The sequence below is a fragment of the Oryx dammah genome, unplaced genomic scaffold, assembly GCF_014754425.2.
Source record: "Oryx dammah isolate SB20612 unplaced genomic scaffold, SCBI_Odam_1.1 HiC_scaffold_18, whole genome shotgun sequence".
Taxonomy (NCBI): Eukaryota; Metazoa; Chordata; class Mammalia; order Artiodactyla; family Bovidae; genus Oryx; species Oryx dammah.
In genome coordinates, this window is record NW_024070202.1 from 86059030 (window position 1) to 86082761 (window position 23732).

General features: G+C 40.2%; 1 protein-coding gene across 1 annotated transcript; it reads left to right on the plus strand.

Annotated features, from left to right (window-relative positions):
* Window positions 1-675: 675 nt before the first annotated feature.
* WNT16 (Wnt family member 16) lies at window positions 676-13125 on the plus strand. The gene is made up of 4 exons (XM_040259516.1): window positions 676-1183; window positions 1376-1617; window positions 3419-3705; window positions 10320-13125. Exons 1-4 carry the CDS (start codon window positions 1089-1091, stop codon window positions 10782-10784), a joined length of 1089 nt encoding a protein of 362 aa, XP_040115450.1. The 5' UTR covers window positions 676-1088; the 3' UTR covers window positions 10785-13125.
* Window positions 13126-23732: the final 10607 nt, after the last annotated feature.

Here is a 23732-nt window from a genome sequence, read left to right on the forward strand (position 1 = left end):
CATAGTGTGCAATGAGGAGAACACGACCCTCATTTTTTTTAGAACTCTCCAGACAGTTCTCACTCACATCCACTCTCTGCCCTTCATCTCTGACAGTGCTCTCAAAGATCGCAGAAAAAAAAAAAAAAAAAGACAAATCGGCAAAATGAAATCACCTAACACAATTTAAATATGATAGATTATTAATAGATGCTAGGCTAGAACGTTCCCTTTCGATAAAAGTAAATGCCTGCACAGATGACGACAGATGTCAAGCTTGGCAGTATTTCTCTCATTCTCAAGTCAGCTGACATGGTGAGACCTCAATCAGGGTGTGGAAAAGTCAACTTTTTGGTACCAACACGGACTCAAAAAACTATTCTGTGAGTTAGAGAGGAAAGAAACGTGAGCAGTGAGAATTTCCAGCCACTCCACCCAAAGTATAATTAATCCATATGCAACTGGGGTGGGTGGCTCTCAAACATCGCCCATTCAACCCACACCTTCGCCCAGGTTTATTAACACAGAAGCGCCCCTATAGTCTTCGGCTTGTATCAGTATTCCTCCCGCAGAGATCCACTCTCCGGAGACTGAGACGGGAGGAAAGGTCAGGAACACAGGGTCTGGACCTGCCGTCGGGAAGCAGCGGGCCCGAGCGCCCCCCGCGGAGTCCGCTCTCAACCAATGGGAGCCTGAAGTCCCGGGATGATGAGATGAGGGGCCGCTGCTGGGCCAATCAGGTTCCAGGCGCAGCCAGGGAGGGGGGAGGAGATGGGAGGAGAGGCCCGGGGCGATGGAGACAGAGCTACATCAACAGAAGTTTCTCACCTTGGAATGCGACGGACGCTCCCGCATCTCCTGCACATCTCCAACTTGGCGCCGGAGGAGGGCCCCAGGCTACTTTCTCAACTTCCTCACGCTGCTCCCCGCTCGCGAGGGGAAAGCTGCTGAGAACACCTACTACAGCTGGCCTTCTTTTTACGCTGTCTGCAGGGACAAGGGAGGCAAGGGACAACTTGGTGCGGGGGAACTGACCTCTGGCCTGGTGGGCCTCTGGGTGGGGAGGTCGAAGAGGAGTGGCTGGGGCTGGGGGACTCCATGCGGGGGCCATGGACAGAGCAGCGCTCCTGGGACTGTCCCGCCTGTGCGCGCTGTGGGCAGCCGTGCTCGCGCTGTTCCCCTGCGGAGCCCAAGGAAACTGGATGTGAGTATGGGGGCAGCAGGGGCGCACGGGATTTGTGGCAAAAGGGGGTCCACAGCCTCAGGGAACTCTCAGCTGGGGCGGGGGAGAAGGGGCGGGAGTCCTAGGGCGGGTGACCTAAATTTCGGGTAAACATCTGGGCTTGGGGAGGAAAGCAGGGCAGCGGCTTACGCTAGGGGCGGCCGTGTCTTACAGGTGGTTGGGCATCGCCTCCTTTGGGGTTCCAGAGAAGCTGGGCTGTGCCAACTTGCCTCTGAACAGCCGCCAGAAGGAGCTGTGCAAGAGGAAACCGTACCTGCTGCCGAGCATCCGCGAGGGCGCCCGGCTGGGCATTCAGGAGTGCAGAAGCCAGTTCAGGCATGAGAGATGGAACTGCCTGGTGGCTGCCGCCTCCCCGCCGGGCACCAGCCCTCTCTTTGGCTACGAGCTGAGCAGCGGTGAGTCCCGGGACTCGCGGCTGGCGCGGGACTGAGGGCGAGACTTGCAATTCCTGTAAATTAAACAGTGCTCGTACGGTCCCGTCGCTCTTTAAATTCCCCAGAGAGGTCCTTTAGTGGAAGGAAATTGAGGGGCGACGGAAGCCAGATCCGGGTGCAGGTGCGGTCCTGGGTGGGGGTGGGGTGACACCCAGGTCCAGAGCGCAGCGCGTGGAGGTGTAGCTCTTCCTCCTTCCCGCAGCGCCGGGCTGGAGCTGGAAGAAAAACTGACGCTCCACCCCGCCTACCCCTCGGACCCCGTAGCGCCCCCCTACGTGGGGGACCAGCTGGAGAAACATGATGTCGGCTGCAGGGAATGCCGAGGCCGCATCTGCTTTGATTTAAACAGCTCCGCTGCGCACTGAGCCCTGGACAAGTGGCTAATTGCAGCGAAACCCCACGGTGGTTGGTTCCCGGGAACACCGCGTAGACGGAATAATGGCGATTTAAAAGGGACTGTCCCGGACAATCCTCGTGAGGCTAACTCGAGCACGACTTTGGTTTTCCCCTCTATTCCTTTCCTTCTACCCTTTCTTCTGTGCGCACATCCGAGGCGCGGGAATCGGCAGGGAAACAAAGTTCCACTCCCACGTGCCTAGCGACTTAGTAAGGATAAAGGCACAGAGGTGTCAGCAGATTCAGAGAATTTCAGAACCTGAGCTCTGAAAGATTCTTAGTCGTTTTTCATACTCGTTTCCGTTCCCCTTCCACCTTTGACCCTTCCCCGCCGGGTCCCTACACTCACCGCCGCCTCGCTTTTGCCCCGCTGCGCTTTGGCCGGCACACCCTTCCGAAAGAGCACTGACTCCCTGCAAAAAGAAAAAAAGAGAAAAAAGAGGATGTGTTCTTCACAGTTGCTGAAATGTAGAGGCATCAGCTGTTGAAAAGGTTTATTGGACAACGGCGTGATAACGTTTCTACTTCAATCTGAACATCTCTAAGGAGGGGGAAAGTCGCCTGCTGAGTCCCTACTAGTCCATTTTACTAATATTTTAATAGGACTTCAATTTCCAAAGATTTTAGCTTGAAACCTATCGCAGGTGTGTTATATGCATACTCAGTATTCAGTGATTTTCCATAACAATTTTTTTTACCGATGACATCTCAGTTATCTTTAATTGCCCTTAGTAGTGTGAGAGGATATATTACGGTATATAGGAATATGACTATAATATTTAACTTTCATATTAATATTGTTATTCAGTATATCATTAAAACATCTTTGATGTGAAAGTAAACTATAACGTTTATCTCCTAATTGCTTTAGTCTTTACTTGATTTTAGTTTGCATCCTGACATGTGTTTTTTTGTACAAACAAAAGTCACACCAATTTTTCAGCCTGTGTTTTGTGATAATGTTTTAAATTTAAAGAGTAAGATAAGCGGGGCTCCTTGGGGCGTTGTCTTACTATATATGATGTCCATGCAAGGGATTTTAAATTCAATGTGTACTTGTTGAATTTTCATTGTCTATTAAGTACTGAGCTGGGTGCTGACATATATCTCAAATTTAAAATACAAACAGATGATTTTAAGATATGAGGACAATTAATGACATAAATAAAGGAAAATCATACTGAAAATCAATGTTGCTTTTTTAAAAGATGAGATCAATATGAAACTGTCCTTTGTAAATGTGTACTCATTAAAGCATCCCTTGAAAAGTTGCTTTCCTGATAAGAGGGTAAGTCGGCGGCTTTGTTATGAACATAAGCAGAGAATGGTATGGCTCTTTCATTGAGCAACTTATTTCTTATTCTAGGCACCAAGGAAACAGCATTTATTTATGCTGTGATGGCTGCAGGCCTGGTGCATTCTGTGACCAGGTCATGCAGCGCAGGCAACATGACAGAGTGTTCCTGTGACACCACCTTGCAGAACGGCGGCTCAGCGAGTGAAGGCTGGCATTGGGGGGGATGCTCCGATGATGTCCAGTATGGCATGTCGTTCAGCAGAAAGTTCCTAGATTTCCCCATCAGAAACACCACGGCAAAGGAAAGCAAAGTACTGTTAGCAATGAACCTACATAACAATGAAGCTGGAAGGCAGGTATGTATTAGAAAATGGAATAGAAATCCAGTGCCTTTAGGTATAATAGCACTAGAGTTACACTTCTAGATCTATCTGACCAAATAGTCAGATGGTTTAAAAACTAAACAATTTCAGGGTAAATATATAAATATACATATATATATGAAATTTTTATTATAAATGTATAACAGCAACTATATATATTTTTTCTTTCATGAGCCTGTACTGACCACATTGATTTAGTTTTAAGTTTCCATCTGATGTGACTTGAATCTTGTTACAGAATGTATTAATATTTGTGATTGTATATTTGTATACCTAAAACACCAATTATAAAATAATGGAAGTACTAGTGCCTATTGGGTCATTTTATTCCACCCCTTTAGATGATTAGTTGTAGAAACCCAAATAAGACTTACAGTATCTGCTTTTCTAATGGGACTGAATCAAATTTCATTTTCTCAAATTTGAATTTTCATTATTTTTTTAAAATATATTTTTTCATTGGCAACGGCAACTTAAAGAAGTTATCAGTCTGTCCTTTCTCTAGCACAATGTTCTCAAATACATTACAGAATACATAGCTCAATAATTTTTGTAAAAAACAAAATTTATTTAAAGGAACTAGTTATTATAAAGCAATGTAGATTCACTGTAAAAACTGAGAAGTATAGATAAATGTAAAGGACCTATAGATGTATTAAATATTTGGGTATTTTTAAATTATTAAAGATTCAAGGAGAGGAAAATTTGAATTACCTAATTAACCTTATAAATGAAAATTTAATACTAAATTTTCTTAAAATGGAGTAATTTGTAGCTTAATTTAACTTTTATATACTTACTTTAATCAATATTGATGCAATAAGCTTTGAGTTCTACAACATAGTTGAATTACTTGGCAATTCGTAGTGACTTTCCAAAAACAGTTAAAACCTCTCTTAGGAATATATATTTTCTATTTTGTAATAATCTTTTCAGGACGGGAATATCACCACATATCCTATATTATTGTAAATATTCAGTAACCTGCAAAGGTCCCAAAGTAGTCGTTGCAATCTGCCACATTCTCCTGCAATAAATTAAAGTAAGTTGTGGTATCTCTCAGGATTATTTAAAGTGTATGTTGCATTTGTTTTACATTTTTGGAAAGTGAATAAATGGAACCCGCTTGGAATAGTTGCAAGTTTCTGCCAGTTTTCTTTACTTAACCACTTTGGTTTAAAATACTAAAACTGAAAACTCAATATATCACTGTAACATTTCAAATTCAAATTTGAATATTCAGTTCAATTTGAATATTAATTCAAAGTAGAAAATTAGGAAATAGGAAAATCAGTAAATAGCTATGCAAGCTTTTTACTTTTTTGTTTTGAAATTCTAAGTTAATTTATTTCACTAAAGTAACTCCTGCTGACACCATGTCTCTTTTTGATAAAGTCTTACATTTAAAAAGATTAAATGAATGAGTTTTCACTTCAGTTTAAATAACATCTAATAAAGGAATTTTTATTATTTCTAACATATTAACGTAAAAGAGATTAGATGTAATTAACATTTGTTCCTTAAAGCTCTAGAGTTAAACTAGAGAAAAACTCCAGGTCAAATTAGTGTGTTTTAAAAACAAGAAAACAATTAAATGAATATTTATTGTCACCTTAGATCTTAAAACTTCTTTAGTCATTCTTTGAATAGTTGGGTAGAGACAAAAAAAGATTTTAATCAGAACACAAAACTTGGAAATTCATGTGATAATACATTCTTTTTGAATAAACTTCTCTCCAACCGTATGAAAAGTCCCGAAGTATTCTAAAATGATTTATATTAGTGATATTAGGCGGTTATTTAATTTTATTCCATCTTATGTGTTTTTTTTAATTAAGTAGTAATATTTGCCTCTGTAACTATTAACTTTGATCTGATCTATTTATATTCTGATTTTATTAAAAACATACAACTATTCAGCATTAATTTAAATCCACTGTTTGTTGGCAATAAAACAGTCTACTCACTTTACTGAGGTTTTTGCTATTATTCTAATTATGCAGCAAAAATTCAGCTTATAGGTATATATGCATTTTGGATAAATTTCAGTTTTTTCTACAGAATCTCATTTTTTCCACATTGGTCAAGATGGAATCTTAAAATATTACAAAATATTACCTGGATATTTTGAGGGTACTACATTGATGTTTTTGTTGGTCTTTTCTCATGAAGTATTACAATTCAAAACATTTTAATATTTTTCTTTCCATTGGTGGTCAAAAAAAAAAAGAAACCCACCATCACCACCACTACCGCAACAACAACAACAAAATCAACCAGGTTTCCAAGATATTATCTAACATGGAAGAACAAACAACTACATTTTCATTATTGGCCATTAGGATTTTAATTTAATAGGCATATTCTTCTGTGTAAGGTTTCAAGGTCTGCATTCAATTGAGTTGATTTTCCTCATCTCAAAATCCCAAGCTCCAAATGTAGGAAAGCATTCAGAGTAATGTGGGTACTGGCGCTTAGTAGTGCTGTGAGCAGAATAGATTATTTTCTAACCGCTGACCTTAAATACTCTAATTCCCACTTGGTTTCTGACACCATTCCTAAAGTTATGACTCCAAGAATAATGTTGCTGAATGGTGATTGGCTAACAGAATGATGTGATGTCTTCCAAGGGCAGAACTTCTGGGAATAATGTGACTTGGAATATTTATGGGTATTTCTTTTGGTGTGCTTAAAATATTTCCATTCTTCCCATGTCCACCTCATAAACTTTTAAGTTTCCCTACCCCATAATTTGTTTTATGATGAGTAACTCAAAAAAGTGGCATGGGCCCCACCCCCAAATTTCATTGACCTGTTTCAAGAATATTTATAAGTACTTGAATAACATCCAAATGTTTTGCTTTTCAGCAGATACAAATATATTTTTTAACTGAAAAGGACAAAATGGATCAGAGAAATAGGAATTCTGCATATAGTCATACAATTTATGTCACCATTTTCATAAAAACTTAAACAGATTATCTGACAGTGGACAAAATGAAATGTCACAAAATGTTTCATAATAGGTTTTTTTTTTTTTTTTTGGTCATTTCTGTGAAGTTTGGATAACGCAATATACTGGAAAATGGTCATCTCCAGCTGTGTTACCGCTGAGTCAAAGTTGTGGGGGCAGTCACTTCTTAGACCACTTCTCAAGCAGTTTCTATTTTTACATTAAGTGTTAATGATGTATGTTTCCTATTTCACTTCATCAGAAATTTATCAAACCAAAACTTAACACAGGGAGCCCAGTAGATTAAATGCTATGCTCCTAATTGCTCTTCCCTAGTTTAAAAATATTGTACCAAAAAGTGCACATCTGTTTGCAATAGTTAATAAAACATTCCTCTGTTAATATCGTTATAAACCTTAACAACTCAACTAAGTAGAGAAAGGAATTTTCTTATAACCACACACAACTCATTCTCTTGCTATTCTCTTACTTTTCTTGCTAGAAAATCACTCTGCTATCATTGCAGCTCAGAATGGCTATTTGACATCAATTAAACTCCCAGCTGAAAACTTCAGAATATGTATTTTTGGAGTGTTCTTAAATATACTTGAATTTTCCACTTTCATTTTTCTTTGTTCTACCGAAATTATCCTGCTGCATATAAAGACTTCATATCATATATTTCCAATTTTCCTTATGGAAGACAAATGTCTTAACCAGGCTATTAGTTTTTCTGTCAAATTGGAATAATATAGGTACATGTTCTTCATTAACTACCTACTATAATCAAGGGATTTTTTCCTATCAAGCTAAATCAAGTAAAATAATTTATGCAAATGTGCTCTGAGAAACACTAAGCTCCATAGAGTTAAATCCTGTGTGTCTGTGTGTCTGCGTGTTATCTGCTCTTGAACTCTGCATTTCATCAAATTCTCCTTGTGGTGATTGCATTGCTTTATTTTACCTGTATTTGCCCAAGTTTCTTCCTTGGAGTCTTACAAAAGTATCATTATTTAAATTGTGTGTCACTTTATTTGTCTTTCTGTCATAGTTATAAATGTGAATAATATTCAAATGTATAATAAAAATGCTTTCTTTTCTTACACTTATTTTTAAGGACAAAAGGGTAATGGAATTAAAAGATAGTAGAATAAAATTCCTTAAAAATACCTTTGGAAAATTTAGTTAACTCCAGGTATTTAAAAGTATCTGATTTTTAGGGCAGTAAACTTGCCCCAAATTTCAGTACAAATTCAGCAGGTGTTATCCCCAGATTCAAAATCAGTCTTCTCTTTCATCCTTCAAACCTGGGCATTAGTGTGCCAGATTTGGACTGATACTATTACGGGCTGAGGAACTACAGGAAAACCTGCCAGATCCGAGTCTCCCAATATCACTGAGCTCCTAGCAGTGTCTCATTTGTTGAAGAAGTTGGTTCTTACTGTATCCTCTTGATGCAGTTTCCCGATAGAAGGGAGTTAAAACGGTTCAAGTGATTTGGTGAGCATCCGTTCTGTCCTCCGTGTCTTGCAGATTGGCAACACCTTACATGATGCCTGAACTGCTTAATAAAAAGAAAGTGAGCTCCTCAGTCAAGAATCTGAGCAAGAGGCAGTCCTAAATCAAGTGATGACTGTCATGAAGGATGATCAGGTTTCAACGCATAAACTTACATCCTTAGATTTTTGGCTTTCTTTGGACGATTTGTTTTATGGCTACCTGGCACTGATTGAGCTCTCTTTTTCTTATATCCTTCAGACACTTAAAATCTGAACAAAAGTTGGCAGATTGCAATATTTTTAACATTTATTTGCCTGGAGATATTTTAAAGAATTGAAGGTTTTGTGAATATCAAATTCCATCAATCAGTTTGTGTACCATACTCTATGAATTGTTTTTGTATCACTGAAAGATAAATTTTACTGAAGATAATAAGAAATAGACATATCTATTTGCTCCTTAGTTTTAGAATTCAAAAAAGCATATGCGTTGCATTCTATAAAGGGCAATGTTTACATGTTGTTTGGTTTATTATTTTAAACACTAATAAAAACGATTGAATATTACACAAATCAATACCATATGCTCTCATTCAAGTCTGCAAATACAATAAATTGTTTGAAATACTGTCTCATTAGATAGTACAGAAACTTTAGTTAATTTGTTAAGAAATGTAACATTCCACATACATGTCAATGTCAACTGTGATAGAAAATTGCTAAGTATAAACCCCTGTCATTTTTTATAGTTTTGATAAGAACTGTAAGTGGAATTTAAGCTGTGGGGTTTTTTCTTTCTTTGATGAGATTACACACATAATTTCCAAGTTATTGAATGGATAGATCATTTTTTATTTTACCCGGCATGTTGACAGAATGTCAACTCTCCAGTTAGCCCTGACAATTTATTAATCTGCTCTGCCATCCTCTGGGGATTGAAGGAAGTTACGCTGACTAGCCCAGTATGTAAGAAATTAGAACTCTAAAACTTTTGTTTTAGAAATCTCTGTATTGTTTTCACTTGGTTAGCTCTATTTGAAATTTTATCTCAACTCTTCCTATACTTTCCTCTTCAGGGAAAGGGGGCATTTATTTTGACCTTAATGTATGTCAGGCAGTGGGCTTTTACCTATGTATGTAATCTCATTTAATTCCTCAGTCTGAATAAAATAACTCAGCACTTAGAAGTGAAAAATCATATAAATATTATTCCTTTTCCATGTTAGAATGGTGCTACTGATCCATCAAGAATAGGACATATGTTTTGAATTAATTTTCCAGAAGAGGGGAAGAATTGGCTGGGAGCGGCCACACTCTCCAGCCCCATCTTTCTTGGACCAATTTAGGGTTTCTCCTAAAATAGCATGCCACCCCTCCAAACCCCTGTGAATATAACTTATTTTTGCAGTGATAAAACCAGAGCACACTCAATTTGGTAGATCTCATCCTTGGATGCTCTTGGAATAATCTGAGCAGCTTTGTAGAAGTCATTGCCTTGACCCCACCCTGACAAAAATGAGAATCTCAGGGGTTATTTGTAAAGTTCCACAGGTGTTTTTGTGTGTATACAAGTCACCCAAGGATCTTACAAAGATGCAGATTTTGATTCTGCAGGTTTTGGGGGGAGGGGGGCTCAGAGTCTGCATGTCTGTGCTGGTGCTGTTGGTCCATGAACCACACTCCAAGTAGCAAGATGCTATAATGAATGGTATCAGGAACATGGAGGCATGAATGAACATCCTCTGACACCCAAGGTTAAGTGAGAGATTAGAAATCAACGTAGCTTCCCTTTGTTATCTCAGCTCATCTCTGATGACATTATTAGCCTGGCCTACAGTTTTAAATTAGAAAGGTTTGTTCTTTAGGGTCAAGAGAAGGACCAAACATTTGGGTTCTAAGTGATCTAAAAGAATTTTTCAGGTCCAAAACCATCCTTATTTTAAAATTATTATTATTTTATCTTTCTTACTGAAGTATTTTAAAAATCATTTTATCATTTTCATTGAAATATATAGCCATTGCTTTTATATAGGAGGAAATATATCCAGAAAGTTAAGTGACTAGGTGGGTGGTGCTTTTGTTGTTGGGTAAAACAGTTCATAAACGATGTTTCACTCAATTCTTGTTGGTTGCAGGCTGTCGCCAAGTTGATGTCCTTAGACTGCCGTTGTCACGGAGTTTCCGGCTCCTGCGCTGTGAAAACATGCTGGAAAACCATGTCTTCTTTTGAAAAGATTGGCCATCTGTTGAAGGATAAATATGAAAACAGTGTCCAAATCTCAGACAAAATAAAGAGGAAAATGCATAGGAGAGAAAAAGATCAGAGGAAAATACCAATACGCAAGGATGATCTGCTCTACGTCAATAAGTCTCCCAATTACTGTGTTGAGGATAAGAAACTCGGGATCCCAGGGACTCAAGGCAGAGAGTGCAACCGCACGTCGGAGGGCGCAGATGGCTGCAACCTCCTCTGCTGTGGCCGAGGCTACAACACCCATGTGGTCAGGCACGTAGAGAGATGTGAATGCAAATTTATCTGGTGCTGTTACGTCCGCTGCAGGAGGTGTGAAAGCATGACTGATGTCCACACTTGCAAGTAACCACTCCATCCAGCCTTGGGCAAGAGTCCTCAGTGACAGAAGTATAATGGGAATACCACCCAGAGGGTGCCTCCCACGGTGCAGAGCTGGGGAAGTTGGCTCCTGCCTCCTCCTCAGAATTCCCAGATCCTCCAGCCCCTCACAGAGGTCCTCTTATCTGATGTCTAATCACACACCAAGCATGTGGATTTCTTGGGATTCTGAAATGGAAAAAGTTTGGGTTCACATTTTGGTGGTTTAGGGAATATAAATTGAAATACAAGGAAGACCATCTATCTCGTAAGGAAGAACGGAAAGTAGTCTTCATGCCAAGAGACCTGGTCCATACTCAGGATAAGATCCTGGACTGTGGAACTCAGTAGTGATGGGTGAATATTAGTCATTTTTAAAAACACATATTGTAGCAACAAGGAACAGTAAACACGAATCTCATTTATTCTTTCAGTAGTTTTTCATGAAGAAATAATACTGTTTGTGCATAGAAACAGAAGATGGTAACAGGTTAACAGAAGTGGTAGATGCCTACATAAACTTTCATTCATTTCAGAAGAAAGAATCTTCCTAAGTGATACAACATCACTTAAAACATGTTTATTAGAGTTATTTAGTGACAAAAGAAGCAAAATATAAAAAGGAAACTGTATGATTTGGATTATAAGTGACTTTTAACCCAGAGAATTTATCTAGAAAAACATCAGGAAGGTATATAGCAACCTTTACCTTTCACTTTACACTCTTGTTATTAATTAGTTTCCATTCTTAAAATCTCAGCCCTGAATTATTGGTGGAAGAAGGGATTCTGAAAGCATATGGGACAATCAGAGGTAAAAATATAAAGGGCTGTCATGCATTGTAAGGAAAGGCACACTTTAAATATGTAAAGACAGTATTTTTTACAATACTTTGCTGGATTTTTTCTATTTTGTAAATACTGTATTTAATTATATGATATATATTGAAACTTAAGATATTTTTTGCCAAAGCCCAAGAGCTAAGGCAATAAAATTATCTCAGAAATAATATTAGCTTCTGTTTCCTTTCATACTATTGACTCTGACATTTTTTTATACATTGCAGAAGAAGTTCATTGAGCAGTTAGTTATATGGATGTGTATTTCCTGCCAAAATGGCAGTTTTATATGTTATAAATTAAAATATGCTGCAGTATATTGATAATTGTGCTATTTCAGCAGTCATATTAAGTTGAATTCTGTTTTTAATTAGTTATGTTTAACTTGTAAGGTTATTATAATAAATTATACAGTAAAAGGCTTAACTGGAAAAAGGATCTAAATCAGAATAATGATCAATTTGTGGATTTGATATCCTGGATATTTATTACATTGTGTTTAATGCTGCTTTTTCATGTGAATGTTGAATGGTCTTTCTTGTTTTAGTGTTCGTGCATGTATATTCATCCTATTTTACAAGGTTCCTGGTAAAAATTACAGGGCTGTATTTAAGGTTGTATTTTAATGTAAATGCTGTGTTTTTTTATGAATTGTTAAATACTTCAGTATCATATAGAAAAAAAAAAGGTTTTCTAAGTTCAGAATGGACAAAGAATATTCTTTTTCTTAAAATAAGTTAAAGAAAAATTTCCCTGCCCACCCTAGTCTCATTCTATTTCCTTTCAATTAATTTACCAAGGCAGAGCAATAATTTGTGAAAAAGAGCAAACCATGGAAAATGACTCTGATCTAATATTAAAATCAAGGCTAAACATTTAACTGTGACCCTTAAAGTTTAACAAAATTACTATTTACTGAATAAGAGACTCCAAAATGACAAATGAATATAGTGCTTATTTAAAAGAGTGGTTTGCCATTCTTTAGCATCCACTGATTAGAGTAACCTGAATAATTGACATTTATTAGTATGCCTTCTTTTTTTTTTGCTAAGTAAATATTTTATCTGCATTGAAAATAAGCACTCTTTCTTAAACGATGAAGGCTGCAGTTTCCATTAATGACCATTTCTTTCTATTGACTAGAAAACTTTTCAAAATTATCTTAGGAACCAATTGTGAGAGCAGGGGAGCCTTTAATTCACAAAAACATGATTACTATTCAGCCGTTTCTGGAAAACTGGTGCCAACTCGACACCCCCACCCCTCTTTCCACCCCTGCATGCCTGAGTAATAACTCCTAACTCCTGAGCTATGTCTTTGGGTTCTTTCCCTTCTCCCTGGCATCAGCTTGGAAGCCATCCTTGAATGTCTCACATGTGTATTTTACCAGCTGACAGCCTAGTTTTGGTTTATTTCCTTCACAGTCCCCTTCACAGTACAGGTAGCATCATGGTGCTCTTGAAATAAATACATGTTCTGGGACCCAAACAATTATCCAGTCTAAGCTGTTGTGCCTGCACTGTTTCTTGCATGCATGCTAAGTTGCTTCAGTTGTTTTGGACTCTTTGTGCCCTACAGACTGTAGCCCGCTAGGCTTCTCTGTCTGTGGGATTCTCCAGGCAAGAATTCTGGAGTAGTTTGCCTTGTCCTCCTCCAGGGATCTTCCCCACCCTCCTCTTTTACATCTCCCACATTGGCTGGCAGCTTCTTTACCACTAGCACCAACTTGGGCTCTTTATATTGCAGGTAACAAAGAAAGCAACCCAGACTGACAAACATTAAAGGAAATACATTGATTCAGTGACTGGAAAGTATAGAGTTGTGATTGATTCAGGTTAAGTTTGATCCAAAAGTCTGAATGTTCCCAGGGCTCAGATCTCTTCATCTCCAGCCTAGAGAAGCTGGCTTCTACTGCAGGCTCTGCAGGGTTCTGTGCCAACCCCCCAAACCCTACTCTCAGCAGCTCTAGGCTCTCCTTTTCTCAGCAACATGGCTGTCACAGGTCCTTCCAGATATAACACTCTCTTGGGGCTTCCCTGATGGCTCAGCAGTCAAGAAATCCCCTTGCAATTCAGCAGACACAAGAGGTGCTGGTTTGAAACCTCCGTGGGGAATATCTCCTGGAGGAGGAAATGGCAACCGTTCCAGTATTCTTGCTAGAAAAAAATCCTAAGGACAGAGACGACTGGCAGGCTACAGTCTTCACTGGCAAAAGGTCAGACACAACTGAGCGTTGGCATGGCACATTCCCGTTCTAAGGAAAGAGAAAGGTTCTTTTTTTCGTTGCTCCAGCACAAGAGAGAAGGAATGTTTATTTCCCAGAATGCCCAGCAAAAGTCATCATTGACTTTGATTGGTTGCTGTGCCTATCCCTGAGCTAATCAGAATGGTCATTGGGAATTGGGTTTTGATGATAAATACACTGATCATTTTAAAGCAATCAAGACCCATGCTGGGAAATGGCTGTGGGGTTCATTCCAACTAAACCCACATAGTTTGAGAATAGGAAAGGGATGACTCTACAGAGAAAACCCAGGGTGTATATTACCATAAAGGGTCCTCTATGCCCAGACTCTCTCTCAGTTCTAGTCATGTGTTTAGGAAACATTTTAATTTTCTGAAGTATAGTGAGTACTGATGTGTTTGGTTTTACTTCAGATGTGGAACCAGAAAAGCTTTCCATCAAAATATTTGTTTATAGTCAGTTTGGTGAGCTGCTGATACTTTTTACATCACCTTCCAAATTCCTCATCAAATACTGAGAATTAAACCCACCATTTGGAGCCAGTTAGTGATTGAGAACACTATAATCCACTTAGCTGACTTGAGGAAAGAAAAATTCAAATCATATCTCCAGGAACCATGTATATTCCGCAAAACAAGACTTTCTTAAGGAAAGTTGGCCAAGATGCCTTTTTAAAATTTCAGTTTCAGTGTAGACCAGATGTAATAATTTCATAACATTTCTTGGAGTAGAATAATAAGGGAAACTGAGAAGGAAAAACAGTGGTACACCAAGGACTCAATTCTTTTGAAAAAGAAAATATTAGTAAACATTTAGATAGCACTTATTATGTACCAGACATTATTCAAAATAAATCATATATATTAAGACATTTGAGCCTCATGGTAACCTCATAAAATAGGTACCACTCTTGTAGTCCTCACTTTACAGAAACAGACATCGTAATGGTGAGGCAAGTAGCTGGCCCAGGTCACACAGAACAGGCTGGCTTCAGAGACTGTTTCCTTAACCATCATATCATTATGGTGCCTCTCAGAGCAACAAAATAGTCAGTACAGAGTTTACAGTGTATCATTTAAAGAGTTTGGGGATTTGTAAATATAATGACAATTACAGGATGTTCCTCCCAGGTTTGATTATATAAACTTGGTTGAGAAGCTGGAGAGAAGTGATGGGAGAATTGAATTCTTAGAATTCACCATGAAATATAATTAAAATACACTGCCTCTTGATTTCTAAGGTCTAAGTGATTTAAACTTCCCTCTAGTTTAGATCCCAGTGTGGCTAACAGTTGGATTATGCTTCAAGAGCCTAACAATCATTCCAAAGGAAATGACTAGGGGTGAAGATCAAACTAATTTAGTGTGACATTATATAAATATGTGCATCCTTTTCATTGTTGTGCTTACAGCCAATTGTTACATAAGGTGCTATTTTTAATAGACGGATGAAATTTACTTTTGGCAATGGTTTACATCCACACCCAAAGAAAAACCACTAGAGATGGTTTGTATGATTAAAATCCCTTGAAACAAAATCATGCTAGAAAAAGCAGCCTTGTCCACTGGTTGTAAAGGGAGAGTGATAATAAATGTGGACAAAGTCAACACAAAGTCTCACATGTGACTTTTAAATTTACAGAAAAAGTGATCTGATTTGTGTATGAGAATTGGAAGAGCAGGGAGAAAGAGGGGTGTAGGGCTGCCTGTTTCCTTCTGTTAAAATACCATTCTGAACCCTTGGGTGATTCACTTTCAAAGAGACTGAGAAGCTTTTTCTTCTGCATGTCAGCAACAAGTAGCTGTCCATGATCATGGCCCATATCCACCTGGCCATGTTTAACCAAGAAAGAGGCAGGGTGGCTCCCGATAGCCCCTAATTAGTCTTTGATGAAAGAAGAATGGACTCCCCAGTTGGTGCTAGTTGTAAAGAATCCACCCGCCAATGCAGGAGTTGTAAGAGGCTCGAGTTCGATTCCTGGGTTGGGACGATCCCCGGGAGGAGGAAATGGCAACCCACTCCGTTATTGCTCCCTGTAGAATCCCATGGACAGGGATTCTCTAAGCTTGGCGGGCTATAGTCCTTAGGGTCGCAAAGAGTCAGACACTACTGAAGTGACTTAGCATGCTTGAACATAAAGGGGGAATATCACTAAATTTAACTGCATATTTAAACATACTTTCATGTCTTTGTATAAATAAACAAAATGTAAGTCAGTAATTACCTTTTTATTTCTAGTACATCTACAATTTACTTTTTAAAAAATCTTTAAAAATTTTTGTCAGTTGTATTGTTTTTATATTTTCTCCAGCTTTATTGAGACAAAATTGACATATAATTTTGAGTAAGTTTAAAGTTCTATCCACTTCAATTGTTTGATCTCAAACTTTCTGGCACACAACAGAGTTACACATTTTTGTCCTTCACAAGGCTCTATGGAAGCCAGACAAGAAGTAGCATATGGCATATTAGCAAAAGGGGGGACTGAAAAAGTGAATGTGATAAATCCTCTTTCACATTTCTGATATGTAATAGATACAGGTTTAACACTTTTACAAGCTGAAAGATAAATTTCTAAGAAAAAATTCTCCCCTCTGCTGGTTTGAGCTCTTTTTCGTCCCCCAAATGCCCAATTTATCATTCCTTGAGAAACTACATCTAAAATTCATTAACTAAATATAGGAACTACTGTCTCAAAATTTCGATTGTCGCAAACGCCTGTAACCATGCCCATGACCCACTCTCCCAGGGCTCAAGAACTACAGGGAGATGTCTCCAGGGTATTTTCATAATGGGGTTTGTTTTTCTTCATAATGGGATTTTAACACTTCTTTGCGAGGTGTTAACAGTTCCGCAAGAAATGGGTTTCAACTCCATTCCCAGGCCAAAGGTTTCTATAGAGTCAGGTATTAGCTCATTTACTGATCTTAAATCTCAGGTCCTTATACTTGAGGGAGAACAGAATCTGGGAAAGGTGCACTCCCCTCGGTCAAGGGGACACAGTGTCATTCCTCACACCTCAGGAAATCCTCACTGTCCGCTCTTAACTACAACCCTCCGGGTACCACTTCCCCATGCCTGAACATATTGCTATCTACTCCTCAGCATTATTTGCTTTCACATCTCTCCTCTGCTCCGAGCTTGACCTGGAGACATTTTCTTTGAAATTCATTCTGTTCTTGCCAAACAAAGCACACACTCCTTCTCTATTCAAGTTCCCACTACACGGGGGTACACAGAAACCAGTTGTCAGGTGGCCATCTCATTCCACTGGTGATGCAGAGGGCTAAGACTGGCAAGGAATTCCTGGCCCCAGCTAGTTCATCTGAAGAGGTGACATCTAAGCAGTAGCAACAGCACTTGGGTGGTAGGTAGACAAGCAGGGCTGCGTTTGAACACATGATGCATGGCTGAAAATGTGTTTGAAAGTCAAATGAGTAAATTTCAAACAACAGACTTGTGAGGAAAGTGTTGATCCCAGAAACCAAAAAAAAAAAAAAAAAAAGAAAGAAAAGGTTTCAAAGTTCCCATTCAAGATTCCTCTCTTGTCCAGGAACTGCTGTATGTGGTAAGAACCTTCACAAGAAGCCAATGCTAGGGTCAAGGGGGTCCGCCAGGTCTCAGCATCTCCTCTGACCTGATGACAGTCCCAGGAGATGGGTGGAGTGTTTGAAGGTTTTTGTGTCTCCCATCCTGGAGCTTCAGCAGACTGTCCTCTAAGACTCAGCTACTGCCACAGGAGGGAATCAGAAAACATGCCTTGCCTCTGGCTGAAGTCACATAGTTTCACATACTCATGGGGGCCAGCATTGGAACTGTATCATGTGATCATCTGAAAGCTAGTTGCATGGAAATACACAAAAGCTTAAGTTCTGCCTATGAGAGGGAGTTTGGTGTCAGTGTGGGTAGAGTGGAAGTGAAAGTGTTAGTTGCTCAGTTGTGTTCGACTCTTTGATAGCCCATGGACTGTGGGCCACCAGGCTCCTCTGTCCATGGAATTCTCCAAGCAAGAATTCTGGAGTGGGTAGCCATTCCTTTCTCCAGGGAAACCTTCCCAATTCAGGGATAGAACCCAGGTCTCTTGCATTGCAGGGAAATTCTTTACCATCTCAGCCACCAGGGAAGCCTTAGAGTAGAAGGGTAGGTAGTATATAGTCAAGAGCTTGGAGGTCAAGGAGAACATCAGGTGAAGAGCTGTGTCCGATCTGATGATCTTGCTATCCTAGTCATTTAACGGTTCCTGTCTGGCTTGGTGTCTTGGTCTGTACAGGCTACTGTAACAAAACACCACAAACTGGGTGGCTTATAAATAGTATGTGTATTTCTTACAGTTCTGGACACTGGAGAGTACAAGATCAGGGTGACAACAGATTCGGTGTCTCGAGGGCTATGTCCTGGTTCACAGATGACCATCTCCTCACTGTATCCTCACATGGCAGAGAAGCCCAGCCAAGGAGCTCTCTGGGGTCTGTTTTTTAAAGACAATAATCCCATTTATTAGGGCTCCACCCTTATGATTTAGTTCAGTTCAGTTCAGTCGCTTAGTTGTGTCTCACTCTTTGCCATCCCATGAACTGCAGCATGCCAGGCCTCCCTGTCCATCACCAACTTCCATTTACTCAAACTCATGTCCATCCAGTTGGTGATGCCATCTAGCCATCTCATCCTCTGTTGTCCCCTTCTCCTCCTGCCCCCAATCCCTCTCAGCATCAAAGTCTTTTCCAATGAGTCAAACTCTTCCCATGAGGTGGCCAAAGTATTGGAGTTTCAGCATTAGCATTGGTCCTTCCAATGAACTCCCAGGACTGATCTCCTTCAGAATGGACTGGTTGGATCTCCTTGCAGTCCAAGGGACTCTCACGAGTCTTCTCCAACACCGCAGTTCAAAAGCATCAGTTTGGCACTCAACTTTCTTCACATTCCAACTCTCACATCCATACATGACCACAGGAAAAACCATAGCATTGACTTGACGGACCTTTGTTGGCAAAGTAATGTCTCTGCTTTTGAATATGCTATCTAGGTTGGTCATAACTTTTCTTCCAAGGAGTAAGCGTCTTTTAATTTCATGGCTGCAATCACCACCTGCAGTGATTTTGGAGCCCAGAAAAAAAAAGTCAGCCACTGTTTCCACTGTTTCCCCATCTATTTGGCATGAAGTGATGGGACTAGATGCCATGATCTTAGTTTTCTGAATGTTGAGCTTTAAGCCAACTTTTTCACTCTCCTCTTTGACTTTCATCAAGAGGATTTTTAGTTCCTCTTCACTTTCTGCCATAAGGGTGGTGTCATCTGCATATTTGAGGTTATTGATACTTCTCCCAGCAATCTTGATTCCAGCTTGTGCTTCATCCAGCCCAGCATTTCTCATGATGTATTCTGCATAGAAGTTAAATAAGCAGGGGGACAATATACAGCCTTGACGTACTCCTTTTCCTATTTGGAACCAGTCTGTTGTTCCATATCTAGTTCTAACTGTTGCTTCCTGACCTGCATACAGGTTTCTCAAGAGGAAGGTCAGGTGGTCTGGTATTCCCATCTCTTTCAGAATTTTCCACAGTTGACTGTGATCCGCATAGTCAAAGGCTTTGGCATAGTCAATAAAGCACAAATAGATGTTTTTCTGGAACTCTCTTGCTTTTTCCATGATCCAGCGGATGTTGGCAATTTGATCTCTGGTTCCTCTGCCTTTTCTAAAACCAGCTTGAACATCTGAAGTTCACAGTTCACATATTCCTGAAGCCTGGCTTGAAGAATTTTGTGCATCACTTTACTAACGTGTGAAGTGAAGTGAAGTGAAGTTGCTCAGTCGTGTCTGACTCTTTGCGACCCCATGGACGGTAACCTACCAGGCTCCGAGGTCTATCGGATTTTCCAGGCAAGAATACTGGAATGGGCTGCCATTTCCTTCTCCAGGGGATCTTCCCAACCCAGGGATCAAACCCGCATCTCCTGCATTACAGACAGACGCTTTACCGTCTGAGCCACTAGTGTGTGAGATGAGTATAATTGTGCAGTCGTTTGAACATTCTTTGGCATTGCCTTTCTTTGGGATTGGAATAACTGACCTTTTCCAGTCCTGTGGCCACTGCTGAATTTTCCAAACTTGCTGGCATATTGAGTGCAGCACTTTCACAGTATCATCTTTCAGGATTTGAAATAGCTCAACTGGAATTCCATCACCTCCACTAGCTTTGTTCATAGTGATGCTTTCTAAGGCCCACTTGACTTCACATTCCAGGATGTCTGGCTCTACGTGAGTGATCACACCATCGTGATTATCTGGGTTGTGAAGATCTTTTTTGTACAGTTTTTCTGTGTATTCTTGCCACCTCTTCTTAATATCTTCTTCTTCTGTTAGGTCCATAACATTTCTGTCCTTTATCTAGCCCATCTTTGCATGAAATGTTCCTTTGGTATCTCTAATTTTCTTGAAGAGATCTCTAGTCTTTCCCATTCTGTTGTTTTCCTCTATTTCTTTGCATTGATTGCTGAGGAAGGCTTTCTTATATCTCTTTTCTATTCTTTGGAACTCTGCATTCAGATGCTTATACCTTTCCTTTTCTCCTTTACTTTTCACTTCTTTTCTTTTCACAGCTATTTGTAAGGCCTCCCCGGACAGCCATTTTGCTTTTTTGTATTTCGTTTCCATGGGGATGGTCTTGATCCCTGTCTCCTGTACAATGTCATGAACCTCATTCCATAGTTCATCAGGCACTCTATTTATCAGAGCTAGGCCCTTAAATCTATTTCTCACTTCCAGTGTATAATCATAAGGGATTTGATTTAGGTCATACCTGAATGGTCTAGTGGTTTTTCTCACTTTCTTCAATTTAAGTCTGAATGTGGCAATAAGGAGTTCATGATCTGAGCCACAGTCAGCTCCCGATCTTGTTTTTGCTGACTGTATAGAGCTTCTCCATCTTTGGCTGCCAAGAATATAATCAGTCTGATTTCGGTGTTGACCATCTGGTGATGTCCATGTGTAGAGTCTTCTCTTGTGTTGTTGGAAGAGGGTGTTTGCTATGACCAGTGCATTCTCTTGGCAAAACTCTATTAGCCTTAATCCCCTTCCAAAAGCCCCACCTTTAAATACCATCACACTGGGGATTAGGTTGCAACATATGAATTCTGAGGGGACACAAACATTCAGACCATAACACTTGATATGATCGGGTTGGAAGAAAAAAGAGGCGGACTTAACTTTCCTCTATGGCTGAAACATGACTAGCATGTAAAGGCGATGGCACCCCACTCCAGCACTCTTGCCTGGAAAAATCCCATGGATGAAGGAGCCTGGTGGGCTTCAGTCCATGGGGTCGCCAAGAGTCGGACACAACTGAGCGACTTCACTTTCACTTTTCACTTTAATGAATTGGAGAAGAAACTGGCAACCTACTCCAGTGTTCTTGCCTGGAGAATCCTAAGGACGAAGGAGCCTGGTGGGCTGCCGTCTATGGGGTCTCCAGAGTCGGACACGACTGAAGGGACTTAGCAGTAGCAGTAGCAAGTAAAGGACAGGGTCAACAATAAGAGAAGCCCTAGCGGCTTCATTTAAAGTATCACCGACTCTTTGCAACCCCATGGACTGCAGCTGACGCCAGGCTTCCCTATCCATCACCAACTTCCGGAGCTTGCTCAAACTCACATCTATTGAGTCGGTGATGCCATCCAACAATCTCATTCTCTGTCATCCCCTTCTCCTCCTGCCCTCAATTTTCCCCAGCATCAGGGTCTTTTCAATGAGTCGGATCTTCATATCAGGTGGCCAAAGGATTGGAATTTTAGCTTCAGCATCAGTCCTTCCAATGAATATTCAGGACTGATTTCCTTTAGGATTGAGTGGTTGGATCTTCTTGCAGTACAGGGGAATCTCAAGAGTCTTCTCCAACACCACAGTTCAAAAGCATCGATGCTTTGGTGCTCAGCCTTCTTTATGGTCCACCTCTCACATCCGTACATGCCATAGCTTTCTCACATCCATACAAAGCCATAGCTTTGACTAGACGGAACTTTGTTGGCAAAGTAATGTCTCTGCTTTTTAATATGCTTTCTAGATTTGTCATAACTTTTCTTCCAAGGAGCAAGCATCTTTTAATTTCATGGTTGCGGTCAGAGTATGGGCTGATTATATGGAAACTAGGAGCTTACAATAAAGGGAATATCTTTTGCCAATTGAGTTTCAACTTGTTCTTTCAATAGTTGATGCACTCCAGTGATGGGCATGATTTCTATAGAGCTGAACAGTGAGCTTAGCAATGGCAGCTCGCTGTACCTGTGAAGTAGCTGTATGTCTTGGCTGTGTTGTTTGCTTATAAACTACCTGTGGAACAAACCCCAGAGAAATCTCTCTTTTGTTTCTAAATAAAGGGCTGGCAATTCCTATTCCTTTCTGAGGACTCCTAGAATCTGAGACATTGTAGTGTTGAAAGTGTGTCCTTAATTCAGTTGCCCTTGGTACTCTAGCCCTCCCTGGATGGGGGAAGGCTCTGGGGGCAGGAAGACAGATCTGCCTGCCAATGCAGGAGATGTGGGTTCGATCCTTGGTTGGGAAGATCTACTGGAGAAGGAAATGGCAACCCACCCCATATTCTTGAGCCTGGTGGGCTACAATCCATGGGGCCAGAAGAGTCGGACATGACTTAGTGACTAAACCACAAGAACCCTTGATTTTACTGGAACCTCAAGAAAGGAGACGGGGTCAGGGAAAGGAACAATAGGAGAGGCTGAGGCCAGGTTAAATTGAGGGAGCTTTCAAACTGAATGCTCTGTAACAATCTAGAGGGGTTGGGATGGGGTGGGAGATGGGAAGGAGGTTCAAGAGGGAGGGACATATGTGTACCTATGGCCAATTCATGTTGATATACAGCAGAAACCAATATTGTAAAGCAATTATTCTTTTTTTTAAAATTCTTTTTATAATTATTTTTCCCCTTCCTGAACCTCCCTCCCACATCCCTTCTGATCCCATCCCTCAGGGTCATCCCAGTGCACCAATCCTGAGCACCCTGTCTCATGTACTGAACCTGGAGTGGCGATCTATTTCACATATGATAATATACATGTTTCAGTGCTATTCTCTCAAATCATCCTACCCTCGCCTTCTCCCAGAGTCCAAAAGTCTGTTCTTTACATCTGTGTCTCTTTTGCTGTCTCACATATAGGGTCATCGTTACCATCTTTCTAAATTCCATATATATGCGTTAATATACTGTATTGGTGTTGTCCTTTTTGACTTACTTCGTTCTGAATAATAGGCTCCAGTTTCATCCACCTCATTAGAACTGATTCAAATGCATTGTTTTTAATAGCTGAGTAATATTCCATTGTGTATATTTGCCACACCTTTCTTATCCATTCATCTGCCAATGGACATCTGGGTTGCTTCCATGTCCTAGCTATTGTAAACAGTGCTGCGATGAACATTGTGTTACATGTGTCTCTTTCAATTCTGGTTTCCTCGGTGTGTATGCCCAGCAGTGGGATTGCTGGGTTGTATGGCAGTCCTATTTCCAGTTTTTTAAGGAATCTCCACACTGTTCTCCATAGTGGCTATACTAGTTTGCATTCCCACCAACAGTGTAAGACAGTTCCTTTTTCTCCACACCCTCTCCAGCATTTATTGTTTGTAGACTATTGGATAGCAGTCATTCTGACCGGTGTGAGATGGTACCTCATTGTGATTTTGGTTTGCATTTCTCTGATAAGTGATGTTGAGCATCTTTTCATGTTTTTGTTAGCCATCTGGATGTCTTCTTTGGAGAAATGTCTGTTTAGTTCTTTGGCCCATTTTTTGGTTGGGTTGCTTACTTTTCTGGAGTTGCTTACTTTTCTGGAGTTGCTTGTATATTTT